This window comes from Lactuca sativa, chromosome 5 (genome assembly GCF_002870075.4).
Source record: "Lactuca sativa cultivar Salinas chromosome 5, Lsat_Salinas_v11, whole genome shotgun sequence".
Taxonomy (NCBI): domain Eukaryota; kingdom Viridiplantae; phylum Streptophyta; class Magnoliopsida; order Asterales; family Asteraceae; genus Lactuca; species Lactuca sativa.
The window spans coordinates 43523125-43541515 of NC_056627.2; the positions used below are offsets into that span (position 1 = coordinate 43523125).

At 38.2% G+C, this 18391-nt stretch overlaps 1 protein-coding gene across 1 annotated transcript; it reads right to left on the reverse strand.

Annotated features, from left to right (window-relative positions):
- Positions 1-10922: 10922 nt before the first annotated feature.
- LOC111897419 (pectinesterase 1) lies at positions 10923-11880 on the reverse strand. Its single transcript, XM_023893385.3, has one exon. The coding sequence runs from the start codon at positions 11795-11797 to the stop codon at positions 11051-11053; it is 747 nt and encodes a 248-aa protein (XP_023749153.1). The 5' UTR covers positions 11798-11880; the 3' UTR covers positions 10923-11050.
- Positions 11881-18391: the final 6511 nt, after the last annotated feature.

Below are 18391 nucleotides of genomic sequence, written 5' to 3' on the forward strand. Positions count from 1 at the left end.
CACAAGATGGAAACTTTATGTACTAAGAAGCCCAAAGGAGCTCAGTTCTAAAGTTACAACTTCAGATCTGAGGTTGCAAAGAAGGGTAGCTTCCAAACACACTATGAAACCCTAGAAGTTGCCCCATAGAATGAATGAGGTTAGGGTAACGATTTATACCTTCCAGAAGCTGCTAACCACAAAAGATCGTAGGTCCTCCAAGATCCTTGCTTCTGAATGCTTGGTCTCCAAGCTCTTTTCTCTCCAAGAATTTCTCCTTCAAGCTTAATAATGCACAAGATGAGCTCACACACACGATTGGGACTTTAGAGGGACAAGAGGTAGTGAAGGGGAGGCCAGAGGGTAGCCAATGATCCTTTAAATAGGGTGAAATGCCCCGAAATTTAGGGTTTCATCCGCCAGCTCCTACTCGTCAAGTCCCTTTGTGGACTTGGCGAGTAGATCACTAAATTCGCGATCCCACCTCGTTGCTACTCAACGAGTAGGGCAGCCTTAACTTGTCGAGTAGGACTTAAAACTAAAGAAATTCTTTATTTAAATCCATACCTGAGAATCGAGGCGTTACAATTCTCCCCCGCTTTAACTAGACTTCTCCCTCGAAGTCCTCTGGCATAAACAACGATGGGTAGTGCTTGCGCATCTCTGCCTCCGGCTCCCATGTCCACTCGGATCCCCTCCGATGTTCCCACTGCACCTTCACCAAAGGTATTTCCTTGTTCCGCAAAATCTTCTTCTTCCTTTCCAAGATGGCCACAGGCCTCTCCACGTAATTCAGGCGCTCATCAACCTGAATGTCATCCAGTGATACTATCGCCTCTTGGTCCGTGATGCACTTCCGTAATTGCGAAAATGGAACATGTTGTGAATCCAGCTAAGCTCCTCCGGAAGCTCAAGCCTATAGGCCACTTTGCCAACCCGGGCGATGATCCTGAATGGCCCAATATATCGAGGGCCCAATTTTCCCCTCTTCCTAAAGCGGATCACACCCTTCTAGGGCGAGACTTTTAGAAGTACCAAGTCACCTACCTGGAATTCCAACTCAGATCGGCGTCTTTCAGCGTAACTCTTCTGCCGACTCTGAGCTGTCTGCAGTTGCTGCCTGATCTGCTGAATCTTCTCGGTAGTCTACAAGACCACCTCCGTCCGACCCATTACCTTGTGACCCACCTTGCCCCAACAAACTGGGGTGCGACACCTACGCCCGTACAATAGCTCGAATGGCGGGGCGCCAAGACTAGAATGATAATTGTTGTTGTAGGAGAACTACGCAAGCGGTAGGTGAGAGTCCTAACTCCCACCGAAGTCGATGACACACGCCCTCAACATATCCTCGAGGTTCTGAATAGTCCGCTCACTCTGGCCGTCTGTCTGTGGGTGAAATGCTTTGCTGAAATGCAATCGTGTGCCCAGCTCCTCGTGAAACTTTTTCCAGAAGCGGGAGGTAAACCTGACATCCCGATCATAGACAATGGAAACGGGAATCCCATGGCGAGACACGATCTCGTGAACGTACACCTCGGCCAACTTCTCGGTCGACGAACTCTCCCGGATGGCCAAGAAATGGGCGCTCTTGGTCAATCGATCCACGATGACCCAAATGGCGTCAAACCCCTTCGTCGTCCTTGGTAGCTTTGTGATAAAATCCATCGTGATATGTTCCCATTTCCACATGGGAATCTCCAGGAGCTGCAACTTGCCCTGCGGCCGCTGATGCTCGGCCTTGACCATCCTACAGGTCAAACACCTCTCGACATACCAGGCGATCTCGCACTTCATACATGGCCACTAGTAGCTCAAAATCAAATCCCGGTACATCTTGGTGGGCCCCGGGTGAATGGAGAAGTGGGACTTATGAGCCTCCTCCATAACCATCTGCCTAACCCCACCAGACATCCGAACCCAAACCCAACCACATCAGTTCAGTAACCCCCGACTATCCTGCACGAACCTAGTGTTCTCACCCTTTATCTTCTTCAACTTTAAATTCTCCGGTCGCAGGCCCTCTATCTGGGCATCTCTGATCAAACTCACAAGCGGGGAGTCCACTGATATCCTCATACATATAGCGGGGGTGGAGGACCCAGCCGACTTGCAGCTCAAAGCATCCACAACCACATTCGCTTTACCCGGGTGATAAAGGATCTTGCAATCGTAGTCCGTGACTACATCCAGCCACCTGCGTTGCCTCATGTTCAGGTTCGGCTGATCCATGATATGTCTCAAGCTCTTATGATCCGTATAAATGGTACAGCGGACCCCATAAAGGTAATGTCTCCATATCTTGAGGGAGAACACCACCGCCCCCAGCTCCAAGTCATGCGTAGGGTATCTTGTCTCATGCGACTTCAGCTGCCGCGATGTGTAGGCTATCACTCGCCCTCTATGTATGAGGACCGCCCCTAAACCTGTGATGGATGCATCACAGAACACCACGAAATCCTCAACCCCCTCCGGGAGTGTCAAGACTGGTGCCTCACACAAACGCTGACGGAGGGTCTCAAATGCCCTCTGCTGCTCGGGGCTCCACTGGAAGTCCACGCCTTTCCTCATCAGACGAGTGAGAGGTACTGTAATCTTGGAGAAATCCCGTATGAATCTCCGGTAGTATCCTGCCAATCCCAAAAAGCTCCTAATATCTGAGGGATTTTTCGGAACCTCCTACTGCATAACCGCCTCGATTTTGGCCGGATCAACCAAAATCCCCTCCTGGTTAACGAGATGTCTGAGGAACTGGACCTCTCGTAACCAAAACTCACACTTTGAGAACTTGGCGTACAGTCGTTTCCGCCTCAGGACTCCCAACAGCTCTCGCAAGTGCTCCTCATGCTGCTCTTGGGTCTTGGAATACACCAAAATATCATCTATGAATACTATGACCGAGTGGTCTAGCATCGGTCTGCAGACTCGATTCATCAAGTCCATAAATACTGTTGGCGCGTTCGTGAGCCCAAACGACATCACCACAAACTCGTAATGTCCATAACGAGTTCGGAATGCGGTCTTCTCCACGTCCTCCTCTCTGACCCTGACCTGATGATACCCAGACCTCAAATCTATCTTGGAAAACCAAGATGCGCCCTACAACTGATCGAAGAGATCGTCTATCCTCGGGAGTGGGTTACAGTTCTTCACCATTAGCTTGTTCAACTCCTGGTAATCGATACACATCCGGTGCGAACCGTCTTTCTTCCGGACAAAAAGAATCGGCGCTCCCCATGGAGAACTGCTAGGTCGAATGAACTGCTTGCCCAACAGTTCCTGTAGCTGCGACGACAACTCCTGCATCTCTGGCGGCGCCAATCGGTATGACGCCTTAGCGATAGGGGCCGCACCTGGCACTAGGTCGATCCTGAACTCGACCTGCCTCTCCGGAGGTATCCCTAGCAATTCCTCCGGAAGTACATCTGCAAACTCCCTGACCACTGGTACATCGGAAACCGAGGTCTGGCCCTGACTCGCGTATCTACCACATATGCTAGATAACCCATACACCCATGCTGAATGTACTGCCGAGCCCTGGCAGCTGAACAAAATCATGATCCTACTCTGGTGCCCTTACCATATATAACTAGTTCTCCCCCACTTGGGGTCCGAACTACCACTCGCTGGCCCTCGCAATCAATCATAGCACCGAACCGATTGAGCCAATCCATGCCCACAATCACACACACCTCCCCCATGGGGATCGAATTCAGATCTATCGGAAAAGACACCTCGAAAATCTCCAAGTTACATCCTCGATAAACTGAAGAAGTAGAAACCCCGTGTTCGTTGGCGATAGACAATCGCAACGGACACTCTAACTTGCCCACTGGCACACTAAATTCTCTACTAAAAGACTGAGACACAAAGGAGCAACTCGCCCCCGAGTCAAATAAGACCAAAGCAGGCAAAGAGTTCACCAAAAACGTACCTAATTACAGGTACAACAGATAAGCATACAATAGATAAATAAAACGAGATGAGGATAGAAACGTGCCAGCAACCACATCTGGTGTTGCTCTGGCCTCCTCCGCCGTAAGTTGGAAAGCACGACCCTGAGCCTTCGGAGGCTCTGTCTTGACTGGTCTCCCATCCGTGATCCTCAAAGTAGCTGGCGGTGCAGCCTGCACTGGCTGGGTGGCAAGTAGTGGACAGTTGGCCCTCATGTGACCAACCTGGTTGCAGTGATAACATAACCTCATACCCTGAACTGGGGCGGCCTGGCGACAATCCTTCGCGTAATGCCCCTCCTTGCCACACTTGTGGCACCCAGTACCAGCCCAACATACACCAGAATGACCCTTGCCGCACTTTCCACAAGTGCGGCCCTACTGACCCCCGGTCCTAGTATCAGCGGTCTTAGACCGCTTCGGCGCCGGCTGTGATAGTGTCGGGGTCGACCGTTGCTCCCTTAGCTGCAGCTCAATCTCTAACTCCCGCTGTCTGGCGCCCTCCTGCAACTCCAGAAGAGTATCACATCGCTGGGATACAAACTGTCGGATATCAGTCTTGAGCATAATTAGATAACGGGTCATCTGAGACTGCTCGGAAGCAAACTCTGGGCAGAACATCGCCCGCTCGGTGAACATACGGGTGATCTCCATCACCAACTCTTCATCATGTCTCAAACTCAGAAACTCCTGTGCCAAACGTTCCCGCTCAACCCTCGGAATGTAACGGGCGCGGAACATATCCCTGAACTGCTCCCAAGTAACAGCAGCTCTCTGATCATCAGTGTAAGCCCCAGTCGTAAGTCTCCACCAGTTCTTGGCCCCGAAACTAAGCAGGTTTAGAGCACACCTGACCTTTTGGTCAGCAGGACACGAGCAGGTGAAGAAACACTCCTCCACATCTGAAACCCATCTCATAGCCTCGATGGGATCCTTCATCCCATCAAAAGTAAGGGCTTCGTGTTATCGAAGTCCCTGTACTGAAAACCCCTACCAACTCCTCCCTCGGCCGTAGATACAGTTGATGCAGCTGCTGCAGCGACTGTCTCTGCAAGGGCTGCGTAACGCTCATCAAAATACTCCACCATTGCGGTCTTAATCGACCCGAACATCTCCGACAACTCGGCCCAGAACAACGCAACAACCTCATCATGCAGGATCGCTCGGATCCTGTCATCCATCTCATCTGGCCTCATCTGGCCGATAGTTTCGGGTGCTGTCAGCTCCCCCTGTCCGCCCTCTCCTGATCCTGATCCTGATCCTGAACCAGATCCGGTCACAAAGCGCCTGGTCATCACCATTCTGAAACCCAACACAAGGCATCAGATAACTCATACGAATAATTGGGGACCAACCCCCGACAAAACCCTATGGGTTGTGACTTCCTTGTTACGCATATGGGTCCTGTGCTTTCAGTAGTACGGGCCCATACTACCTTCCACGCCTACCCATATTTGTCCCAAGTATCATCACAAGGCCCTAACAATACACATAATCATATCGAGCACTAAAGCCTCACTGCTAAAGGAAGGCTAAATGCCTCGAAGTCGGCAGACTCCTCCCAAATAACCTATCTACCCACGAAACTTCCACCAACCCTGCAGCACTAGCGTACGCTAGCCATACATAACGTTGGACCCTATAGACTTTCGAATATTCAATTCTACCCTAAGCTCCAAATCAAACAAGAACAGAACATAAGGCTAAATCAAACATTCTCAGGCTATAAGATCTTAATTATGTACAACCGTGATGCCTACGCTAGATAACTACAGTAATGATGTCAATTTCATATAAGGAAAACCCTAGGCTAGTAGGCATCATGTATCAGGCAATTCTATCATGCAATTTCTGAAGATCTCTAGCCTAGCACTAGCATGTTGTTCTAACATATCACATAATCAAATAACTGTATGGTATTTTGGGGTTTGCTAATTGACTCCGGCTGATCGTACACCCTGCATCCTCCTTTATTTATCTTGAAAACCAATTTCTATATATATATATATATATATATATATATATATATATATATATATATATATATATATATATATATATATATATATTGAAAACCTTTCCTTGATTTGAGACTGGATTCACACGAATGTTCCTCCAATTCACTCAAACCAAGGCTATGATACCAACTTGAAACATCCAAAATTTCAAACCAGTTTAAACATTTTAAAACATATCAAGTTCATCAAACATTACAACTTTGTTTTCAAAATATTGATTATTAGAGTTTTTCCCAGAAACATAAACACAATAGGAGGAGTTGTACGATCACGCCTTGGCCTTGCCTCGATCCCCTGATGCACCTGAAACAATAAACTGAAATTGTAAGCCCGAAAACTTAGTGAGTTACCCCCAAAAATACCGATACGCATACAGTCCACATAGCGATATCAACATTAACATATCATACCAATCAAACAGAACAACATGCACTTGGTCCACAGCTTTACAAGCTGGACTACCCCTGGGCCCTCAGTACGAGTCTGGAATGCCTACCGGGCCCTTAGCTCGTATCTGGAATGCCATCGAGCCCTCAGTACGAGTCTGGAATGCCTACCGGACCCTCAGCTCGTATCTGGAATGCTCTCGAGTCCTCAGTATGAGTCTGGAATGCCTATCGGGCCCTCAGCTCATATCTGGAATACTCTTGGGTTTTTTGGCTACCGCACGGAGCAGTACAACCTCAACCCACCCCACATAACATGTCGACATGTAACAAATAAATGCACATACAGGTAATCAATCAGTATCACAGGTAGTCCTAACGACCTACCCGACTAGCATATCAACTGGCATACATTACTAACTCAACTCAACATCTCAATAACTACTAGGATATCAATTCCAATGGGCCGGCCTTGGTGCCTTAGACCCCTTAGTATAGTGAGGATAACTCACCTCGCAACTGACGTCGGAAAACTAGAAAGCTTCATCTCCCGGATCACCAACACGAACTCCACTACCTACGATTACCATACAATCCTTTTTCATAAGTTTTCCAAATTATCAGAACACCCTCAGAAGTCATCTGGTCAACTCTTGGTCAAAGTCAACGCTCACAGTCAAAGTCAACAGTCCATGTTGACTCGACTCGTCGAGTCCTTCCTGAACTCGAGAAGTCGTGAAATCCTTGATTGGCTCGTCGAGTCCTCCTTTAACTCGCCGAGTTCATACGTGTCCAAGAATCGGGAGACTTTAGTCGACTCGCCGAGTTTTCTAACAACTCGTCGCGTTCAAGGCTAACTTCAACGGACTCGTCGAGTTGTTCATCAACTCGTCGAGTTCACGGCCCAATTCATCAGGCTCACCGAGGTGTTCATCCAACTCGCCGAGTTCATGGCCAAATTCATCGGGCTCGCCAAGTTATTCATCCAACTCGCCGAGTCCTCGCAGACCTCCATCCATGCAGACGCTTTTTAAGCCATGGCAATGCTCCAAATTACAAATCCAAGCCTCTAAGGCATGATTATCGTCTAAAGTTGCAAACTTTACGCACATGCAAGGTTCTAAAGGCTCTAAACAACCAATATATGCTTCCAATGGAGTTCTACACCTTGGGAGAGTCTCATTCTAGCACAAGATGGGAACTTTATGTACTAAGAAGCCCAAAGGAGCTCAGTTCTGAAGTTACAACTTCAGATCTGAGGTTGCAAAGAAGGGTAGCTTCCAAACACACTATGAAACCCTAGAAGTTGCCTCATAGAATGAATGAGGTTAGGGTAACGATGTATACCTTCCAAAAGCTGCTAACCACAAAAGATCTTAGGTCCTCCAAGCTCCTTGCTTCTGAATGCTTGGTCTCCAAGCTCTTTTCTCTCAAAGAATTTCTCCTTCAAGCTTAAAAATGCACAAGATGAGCTCACACACACGATTGAGACTTTAGAGGGACAAGAGGCAGTGAAGGGGAGGCCAGAGGGTGGCCAATGATCCTTTAAATAGGGTGAAATGCCTCGAAATTTAGGGTTTCATCCACCAGCTCCTACTCGTCAAGTCCCTTTGTGGACTTGGCGAGTAGATCACTAAATTCGCGATCCCACCTCGCTGCTACTCGATGAGTAGGGCAGCCTTAACTCGTCGAGTAGGACTTAAAACTAAAGAAATTCTTTATTTAAATCCATACCTGAGAATCGGGACGTTACATCAATCCTTTTATCTGCATGTAATTTCTTTTTTTCTCCTTGTACTCTTTTGCCCCTACTAGCATCTTGCTAGGTGTGTGGCTTTATTTAATGATATTTGCCGGTTCCAAAAAAAAAGATGCTATAAAAAACGGCTCCCAACATATCGTGACCAATTTAAAGGGTCATAAATATTGTTTTAAGAAAATTTAACTGAATATATTAATATTGCAAACATTATGATCACCCGCTTTAATAAAAAAGGAAATTAACTTATCAGGGTAACTACCTCTTGGTTTTATTCATATTTTGGTAACTTCGTTTTTTGTATACACATATAGATAACGAACTTGTTGGAAGTGTTGACATACAATCTTTATGACCGGTTATAACTTGCTACTATCCGATAATAATGATCATATGTAAACACTGTCAAAAAGTTCTTTACCTATATGTCTAATAAAAAAACAAACAAAATTATTCATAAATAAACAAAACTAAAAAATAATTACATGATAAGTCAATTTTCCATTAAATAATTGAGCATGCGTGAGAAAATTGTTATTTAATATAAAGTCCATTTTCATGACACTTTAAATAACTTTTATCAACAAATGAAAATCTTCCACGATCTTAAAAGACGTGATATCCACTTCCTTTCTATTTCATTTGCTGATTTTTATTGGAATATTATTGACTCTTTTCTAAAAGTATTTTTTAGTAAACCGTGAAGTATATCTCTAGAGTGGGATAAAATACCAAAATCGAATATTCAAATTGAAGCAAATGATGTTTGGTTTATTTGGTTCGGTTATTTGGTTATCTGGTATTCCGTTTGGTTAAAAACTTAACCAAAATCAAACCAAATAAAATATCATTATTCAGTTAACCAAACAATCAAATAATTTAACATTTTGTATTTAAATAGATATATAGTCACTAAAAAATATTTTCATAACTCATTATTTAATTATTAACCACTATAAATTTATAATTGTTTATAGATTGTAATAAAATACAACTAATTAGCCAAATATCAATTAACCGTTGATCACTTTGTCTTTTTTATATACGACTAAAGTTATATTAACCCACAATCACAATACATCGATACTTTAAAATGACATATCATGAAAGATTGAATATAATATATTATTTATTAGTTTTTTTTTCATTTGGTAAAAGTTAAGTATGTTTTTTTCTTTTAACTTAATATTTATTATTACATGCCAAGTTTTATTTGGTTTAAGCGGTAACCCAACTGAATAAACTGTAACCGCATTAACCAAAATCGATTAAACCGAACATTATTTGGTTTGGTTATGATTAGTTTTAAGTTGTAAAAAAACTGATAAAACCGAACCGTATAAACCGAAAACCAAAAAAACCCCGACCGAATAACACCCATAGACATCTCCACCTCAGTACTATCAGGTTAACACTATGAGAATATATGGACACTAGGGGTCGGAATTGGTTCGGTTTTTCGGTTTACTCAAATCGGTTTTTTCGGTTTTAATTTTTTTTTTATCCAATTCGAAAACCAAACCAAATCGATTTCAAATTCTCTAGACCAAACCGAAAACCGAATTCTAATTCGGTTTGGTTCAGTTTGAAAACCGAGGAAATCAAATATTAACTTTAAACATTTTCGAACATAAATTAAACTGTTTTTAACATAAAAACCTAAAGTTGTAAATAAAAAGATTTAAAGTTTCATACAAAATGATCCAAAGAGTAAATGGGTTAAAATAATTTTTACTTTATAATTAATACCATTATTTAATAAAAAATATAAAATAGATTTTTTAATTAATTGATTTATGAAATTCGGGTTTTCGGTTCGGTTTGGTTTAAACTTCATGAGACCGAAACTCGAACCAAAAACCTAATTCACAATTCGGTTTGGTCTCAAACCAAACTAAAAACCGAATTTGAATATAGTTCGGTCTGAAATCGATTTCGGTTCGATTTGGTTTTTGCGTTTTTGGTTCCGGACCAAATAATTCTCACCCCTAATGAACACTATACACTAATAAGTTCAGTAACACTATGCACTATACTCATAATTAAGTTATGTAAAGTAAAATGTTATGATTTAATATATTTATAATATTTAATTTGTTATGATTTAAATCTGGATAATGAAATTTTCTGGTTTATATAAAATAAAAAATAAAAAATATATATTCTTTTAATTTTATAACTTTATTTATTTTATATAGAATAAAATTTTAAGAACTTTAGTTTTTTAAAATCAATTTTACAAAGAAAAAAAAAACTATGATCAACAAACGGGCGGCGGTTAACTTTGAGGAGTCTGTAGAAGAATTTTGACTAGTTCACAGAATGAATGAAGAATAGGAGAATCTATATAAGCATTTTTGTGGACTCAAGTATTACTATGTTTATTTTGTAATTTAAGAAAAATTGTTTTTTTCTCAGATATGTTTTTACAAAGAAAAAAATATATATTGGCAAAAAATAAATTGTAAAAAAAAAAAAGGCATTTCCAACCATATACTATATTAAATTTTATACTAAAATCTACACTAAATATTCGTTTTTATACTAAAATCTACACCAAAACGCTTAAATCCACGCTAACTAATAGTACTATATATAATGTTATGAATAGTATAAGCAGTAACTATATTTTGAAATTTATCATTTATTATTGATAATTTAATATAAGTTTTTTTTTTTTTTTTTTTTTCTTCATTTAAACACAACCACTTTGATATGTATAATTTATGCAACATTAATTCAGTTGGTGTGCATATTTAATATTTTTAACCGAGGTAAAGTTTTTGCGGTTTTTGGTGAAAAGAAACTCAATAAACTAATAGTAATATAAAGAAACTTCAGAACACTTGTATTTTTGTATATTTTACTTTTGTTTTACAACAACGTTACTCAAAATATTAAAAAGAAAAAATAATTACAAACACAAAATCACATTCAATGGCAATATCGTGAATATCAATGCAGACGAAGCCCAAACTGGTCAAGTATGGTTTCAATATTAGCGAGTATTGCTAAGCTGTTACTCATGTACTCGTTCGATCTCTGCATCCTCGACTTCACTTCATCCACCGCCGTCGATCCCATCTCCTCCAATCCATCCACACACGTCTCCTGATCCGTCATCGCAGCGCTAATCCACGTCTTCATATCCGCCACTTTCTCCTCCGTCAACAACTTCTCCCCGCCGACAGGCCCCACACGCATAGCCTCCACCGACCGACTGAGTTGACTCAACGCGTCATCGAACAGAGTCGCACAGTCTCGCAACGCAGAACCGGTTCGTAGATCGTGCGACTTCGAAATTAGGGTTTTAGGCAACGACGAGATGTTCGTGAGCTCGTTGATCGCGAGCCGGAGCGTGAAGTTGAAAATCACCTCCGGATCGAAAAAGTTACCGGAATCGATAGTGGAAACGTCGGTGAAACATGACTCCGGATGTTGCGTTACCGCGCACACGGCTTTGATGGAAGCTACCGCCTTGACTGAAGAAGATTGGGGCTCCGGTGATTTGGTGCGCCGATGATGAACCTCCGCAGCTCCAACTATTGATCCGACAATGATTGCGAAGAGGCCTAGAGTAATGACGGCAGCGACGGTTTTACGGCGTTTCGGTGAGGGAGATTGGCATGGAACGGCAGTTGTTTCGTCGTCGGAGGGGTTAACTTTGCCGTATCCTTTGACGAAATTGACAGATTCTTCCATGAGTAAGAATTTTTCAGAGTGTCGTGTAGCATTAAAATGGAGGTTTATGGCGACTTTATATCTAGGATTAGGTGACTTTTGTTATTTTATTATATTTACTTTTCTACGAAAAGAAACTATATAGGGTTTATTATTTTCTTTTATTTATTAGACGTAGTTCGTCGTAAAATAAAATATAAAATATAAAAATAAAAATAAAAGATAAAGTTTAGCATCAGGATTTTGGCCCCACTTTAAAAGCAAATTACAACGGGAATATATAGAAAGTTGGGCCCTTCTCTAATGTATTTTTTATTTTTATTTTTATTTAAAATGTAAAATTCAGAATATTAATTAACAAACAATCAAGTAAAAAAAAATATGTAGAGCAGTGCAAAAGAGAGGAAAAAAAACATTATGTGTTGAGTAAAAAGGAAGAACAATGTTAATTTTGGGGTAAAATGTGATTTGTTTTGTATTTATAGAATTTTAAAATACGAAGGGGTTAGATGAGAAGTCCCATTTTTCCATAATGACTTAGTGACTTGTGGTATGGGCTCAAGATATACGATAGTGGTTGTTTTGAAAATGATTTTATTCGTACAGAAAACGACTATAGATTGCAGCATTTAAACGTATATTTTGAGTTTTTTGTGCTTTAACTTTCGTGATGAAAGTGGTTATAATATTTCTTTTTTGTTAAAATTTAATGGTTAAAATTAAACTTATGAAACTAAACTTTGCATAGCAGGTCAAAATAGTAATACAGAAATTTTTTTTTTTAACTTTTTAGTAAAAAAAAAAAAAAGTGAAATAAAATAGTTAAACCATCATGTCACCCTTGAATAGTAGCAGTGGTGGAGGACATTTCTTACCATAATATTTGTCTATCTTATTAGTATACTATCTTTAAATTCACGTTATGAAACCGTTATTTCTGACGATATATGTTTAGTTTATCGGAAGACATATATGAACTCTTTTAAGAAAATATGTAAAACATTTAAGATTCAATTAATGACACTGATATTGTTAGAGATGTTTCTTTAATATATTTCGATGTTTCAGCCAAGAAAAAGACATTTGCGAACTGCTTGACTGACCGTAATAAAGAAATAAGCATGTGCGGATCTAGCAAGATTTTCTCTCTCACAAAACGTGAATGGAAAATCAATACACGTTTATACGATACACATTTGATGCATTTGGTTTTTTGCACTAGATGTTGTGGATCTCTCAAATAGAGTCCAATGATTCATGTATATCAATGCTAATGTAGTTTTTAAAAAGTTTAGTTTTTTAATCTAGAAAAAAAATAGTAGTGCAACTTAATGTCCGTTTGTCTTTCAATATAAAATTTTCTTTCTTTTTAGAACAATCATCTCTTAAATCTTAAATCTTAAATATAAAATTTTCTTTCTTTTTAGAACAATCATCTCTTAAATCTTAAATCTTAAATATAAATTTTTCTTTCTTTTTAGAACAATCATCTCTTAAATCTTAAATCTTAAATATAAAATTTTCTTTCTTTTTAGAACAATCATCTCTTAAATCTTAAATCTTAAATATTAAATGTGAATATTCTTAGTGTCTTGTATGGGCTATGGCTCCACAAAATATGAATATATAACAATGAAATTATATCTCAGTGTCTTGTATTTGTATGGGCTATGGCTCCACAAAATCAGTTTCAAGAGTTTCGAGATACTGTTCATGCCACAAGTTAAAATTTGGACTTTCTAGAATTTACAAAAATGTATGCGGCTTATAGAGTTATTGGCCCATGTTACTTATATAAGTTTCCACTTTCCAATGAATATATAAAACAAGGTATAGACACATGTATTACATTGGTTTAATTAAAATATATATATATATATATATATATATATATATATATATATATAAAATTTTAACAATTTGAAAAGTTTGAATTTATAAGAAAAATGAGAAAAATTTGAATTATTAAAATTAATGAGACTTTAATGTATCGAATACATTATATATATAAACTTTTTCTAATAAATACTTGACATATATATTACCTTAGACATTAAATGTGGAATTTTAATTTAATAAAATAAAAAATACAATAAAATGACAAGTGGAAAATAGAAATTTTAAAAATTTTAGAAAATGTCATGTGTCTAAATGAATGAGAAGAGGACATGTGGCAAAAAACTTTCATTTATTATAGGAGATGTTACTAGACTCGACATTGATATGAAAAATACTAACTAGTCCTTGCTAGTTATGACTTTTTATTTTTGCCACATACTAATTAGATCAATGCATTTTATGAGTTTTTGTTTGGGCAAATGCCATAAAAACTCTTAAATTTACAAGTTTTTGTCGGTTGTGTTCAGAGTTGGATTTTAGTTTCATTAATGCCCAAATTTAGATAGGTTTTGTCATTTTTTTTTTATACTTCTACCAGGTTTTCCTATCATCAACCCATCTCGCTAGTTTACTTGGCGCCGTGTAGGCATCGAACACATGACCTTCCCCGAACCCAACCAACACCTCTTCCTTTGAGCTACAACCAATCTTTGGTTATGATACCTTTGCAATTAATATATAATTTAATAAGGCAACTAAAATATGTATTATTATACATAAAAATGTTTTTTTTCCATGAAATATACCTAAACATCAACACATGACCTTCCCAAACCCTTAAAAATGTTTTTAGATAGATTTTTGTCATCGATACCTAAACATAAAATATACCTGGAAACCGGGTAAATGACAAATATAAACAAAAATGTTCAAATACTAGGCAAACATTAATGGATGTAAATAAAATAAAATAAAATAAAAACCGTAAAAAGTTTTAAACTTAAAGGTGTTTATGCCTTTTTGTTTTAACCGCATTTTGAACGAAACATTTATAAAATGACCATATGATCTTTAAAAATATAAGGAAAAAAAGTTTGGGTATTTACAAAAAAAATAACCATAAATTTTCGAAATGATTATTTCGAAATCCAATAAACAAATAATATGTATTTTCTTTTCTTATTTCCAAAAACATATTTTGTTAAACTGTCTATATCATTTTTTTTAAAAGTCAACATGTGTAATATCATCAATTTTCATAAAATTGTCACATTTAATGTCATTGTGTAATCATATTTTTGGGTTAAATTTAAGAAAAAGCAAATCAATTTTTAGAAATTTGGATTTGTTAATCGGATTTCGAACAATGTTTTAAAAAAACGGTTTTGTAATTGAACCGATCTAGTGCTCAGTTATTGTTTCAATCGGTTCGAGCGCTGGTAGTGTTCGTGTGTTGTTTGCCAATTGCCTTCGAGTTATGTACACTACGGATAACTTGGTCGATCGAGCTGTTTAATTTGTTTTGGAAATGAGTTGTTTTAAAAGGCTAAGTGAAATCTAATTATCAAAGTCTAATAAACCGGTTAAAACATTTTTTACTGATTCTGTCACACCGATTCATTCAGTTTTTGAAAAAGCGTTTAGCTTGATCCGGTCTAAAGACTGGCATAAAATTGGTCTTTATTGAACTGTTCTCGTCTCTAGTTCCCAGTTCGATCGATCTATTTGAACTAACTTTTTAAACATTGATTTCGAATAACACTTCGTTATAGTTTTTTTTATGTTCAAAATCCAAAATATTTTTTTTGTTTGAAAATAATATTTTAAGTGCGACATAAAGTTAGAGTGACATACCCTCCGTTTTTAGACATAATGGTCATTTTGATAAAACTAAAAACAATTGGGATTTCATACTATTTTTTTTTTATTTCTAATGGTCATTTGTGTGAATATGTTGGTACGTGTTAGTTATTTAGGAGTGATTATTTTAGCTTATTGATTTTTATTTGAGAAAATGCTAATCTAGCAATTTTTTTTAATGACTTCTCATTTATTTAAAAAAATTAAGAAATATCCTACAATAACCATAGAAAGCCTAGGTTTTAAAAATAGCCTACTCTTTCACCGGAAATCTATAATTTGGAGCTTGTATATTTCAGTATTTTTTTTTTCAAAATTCATTATGAAAGAGTAGGTTTTCCAAAACATGTTGTTTCCTCTAAATAAACAATGGTTTAAAATTTTTTTTATTTTTTATTTTTTATTTTTTTTAGTAAGTTGACTACTGTTTAATAGAAGTTTGACTACTAGTTCTTGTTTGACTACTATTTGATATAGTACAAGATTATTTTCGGCAATTTCTATATGTATATATTGTTTGTGCATCTCTCCTAATGTCCTCATGTGATACTCTATGTAAATGAATGGAGTATCTATAGCACAATCCTTAGTTTTTAGATAAAAATATAGGTTGCGTTTAGTTACGGAAAAACAATTTTTATTTTCTGTTTTTCGATTTTCCTTTTCAACTTTCGTTTTCCGTTTTTGGATTTTATTGGAAAATTTAAAAAACGCGTTTAGTTAAAACTTATTCATTTTTCATTTTCAGTTTTAGAAAATTAGAAAACGTGTTTAGATGTGTAGCGGCGGAGGCAAGGTTGTAGAACTCGTTACATGATACCTGTTCGGCCGACTACCGAGTAGTGAGTACTCGAGAATACTCGGGAAGTACTCGGATTCGGTAATTCGTGTAGAAATATTTTTAGGGAAATTATATATGTCAAAATCATAAGTTTAAATCATAAATTGATTGAAATATATAACAAAATTAGATACATGTGAATACACAAAAACTGAAAAACACATAATGGTCTCACTTTGTGAATAATTACTGAAAATTTATGATACATATGTAGTAATAATCACATTATACATATTAATCACCGAGTTGACCGAATTTTACAACACTACTCAGTTCAGTAAGGGTCGATCGAGGACTGCTCGGGATTATGTAACTCGCCTCGGTAAGGGGCCGAGTAGCGAGTACTAGGAGGAGTAATTGGTCAACTCGGCAAGTTTTACAACACTGGGCGGAGGGCAGTGGTGGTGTCGATGATGGCGACGGTGGTGGTGGCGGTGGCAGCAGGGTGGCGGCAGTGGTGGTGATGACAGGCGGCGATAATTATGGCAGTGGTAGTGATGGCGACAATGGTGGTGGTGGTGATGGGGTAGTGGTGGTGGTAATGGTGATGGTGATGGTAGGTCGGTGATTGTGGTAGTGGTGTTGGGTGTGTGTGGGTGGGTGGGTGGGTGTGGGGTGGGGTATGGGTGTGAGTTTGTATGTGTGTGTGTGTGTGGGGTGGGTGTGGGTGTGTGTTTGTGGGGGCGGGTGTGGGTGTGTGTGTGTGTGTGTTTGTGGGGGCGGGTATGGGTGTGTGTGCGTGTGTGTTTGTAGGTGTGTGTGTGTGTATGTGTTTGTGGGGGTGTGGGTGAGGGTAGGGGTGTGGGTGTGTGTGGGTTTGTGTGTGTTTGTGGGGGTCAGTGTGTGTGTGTGTGTGTTTGTGGGGGTTCATGTGTGAGTGTGTATGTTTGTGGGTGTGTGGGTGGGTGTGTTTGTTAGTGTGTGTGTATATGTGTTAGTCTATGGGGGTTGGTGTGTGTGTGTGTGTGTGTTTGTTTGTGGGGGTGGGGTGGGTTTTGGAGTCGGTATAAGTAGGTAGAGGTGTGGTGGGTTGGGGGTATTAAGGTGAGGGTAGGTAGATGTGGAATGGGATGGGAGTGGGTGTTTATATTAAAAAAAAATTGGAAAATGAAAATATGAAAAACAATGATTATCGTTTTTTTTCCAAAAATTTTCAACTTTTTTGTAATTTTCGAAAACGGAAAATTTTCATTTTCCGTGAAAAAATTTAGAAAAATAGACGAGCTAAACGCATTTTCAAAATTATTATTTTTCTTGGAAAATTTTTCTAGAAAACGGCTCATTTTTCCGCAACTAAACGCACCCATAGTGTTTTGTTTTTCTTTAATTGGTTTCTCTTAAAAATCAAGTATAAGCATAATAGGTACTTTTATAAAATATACCTCAAACAATATGAAATAGTAGTCAATTTACAAAAAAAAAAAAAATAATAAAATAAAATTAAAACCGTAGGTTTTTTGAAGCCTATTATTTGACATACCGTAGTTTACTAAGAAGAAACTGTAAGTTTTGGAAAACCTACTATTTCATAATAAATTTTGAGTTTTTACCCCTTAAATATACAATCCCCAAACCAAAAGTTTCCGGTGAAAGAGTGAAAGAGCGGACGATTTTTAAAACTTACGGTTTTGATGGCCATTGTGGATTATTTCTTAATTTTTGACTAAAAATAAAAAGACGTTAAGAACGTTAGCTAGATTAATCATTTTCTTGTTTTATTTTGTTGCTTTCTAAAACTATCCAATAGAAAAAACAATTCACAAAGCTCTCTCTTTTTTTTTTTTTTTTTTTTTTTTTTTTTTTTTTTTTTGTGTGTGTGTGTCGTGTTATCGCCGAATCACCGATTTTTTTTTTTTTTACAAACGCCACTGAGAGCTTTTTTACATAGTATTTATTTATTTATTTATTTATTATTATTATTATTTTTTTTATGGGTCTCAAATTCACATAAACAAGTTACAAGCTCTATAAAAGTTTACGTACTAGATAAATGAACAAAATAGTGTTAATTTGTTAAAAAGTTCTATCTTGTTAATTAAAAAGTTCGATGAAAAGAAATTTGTTATGAATAAATT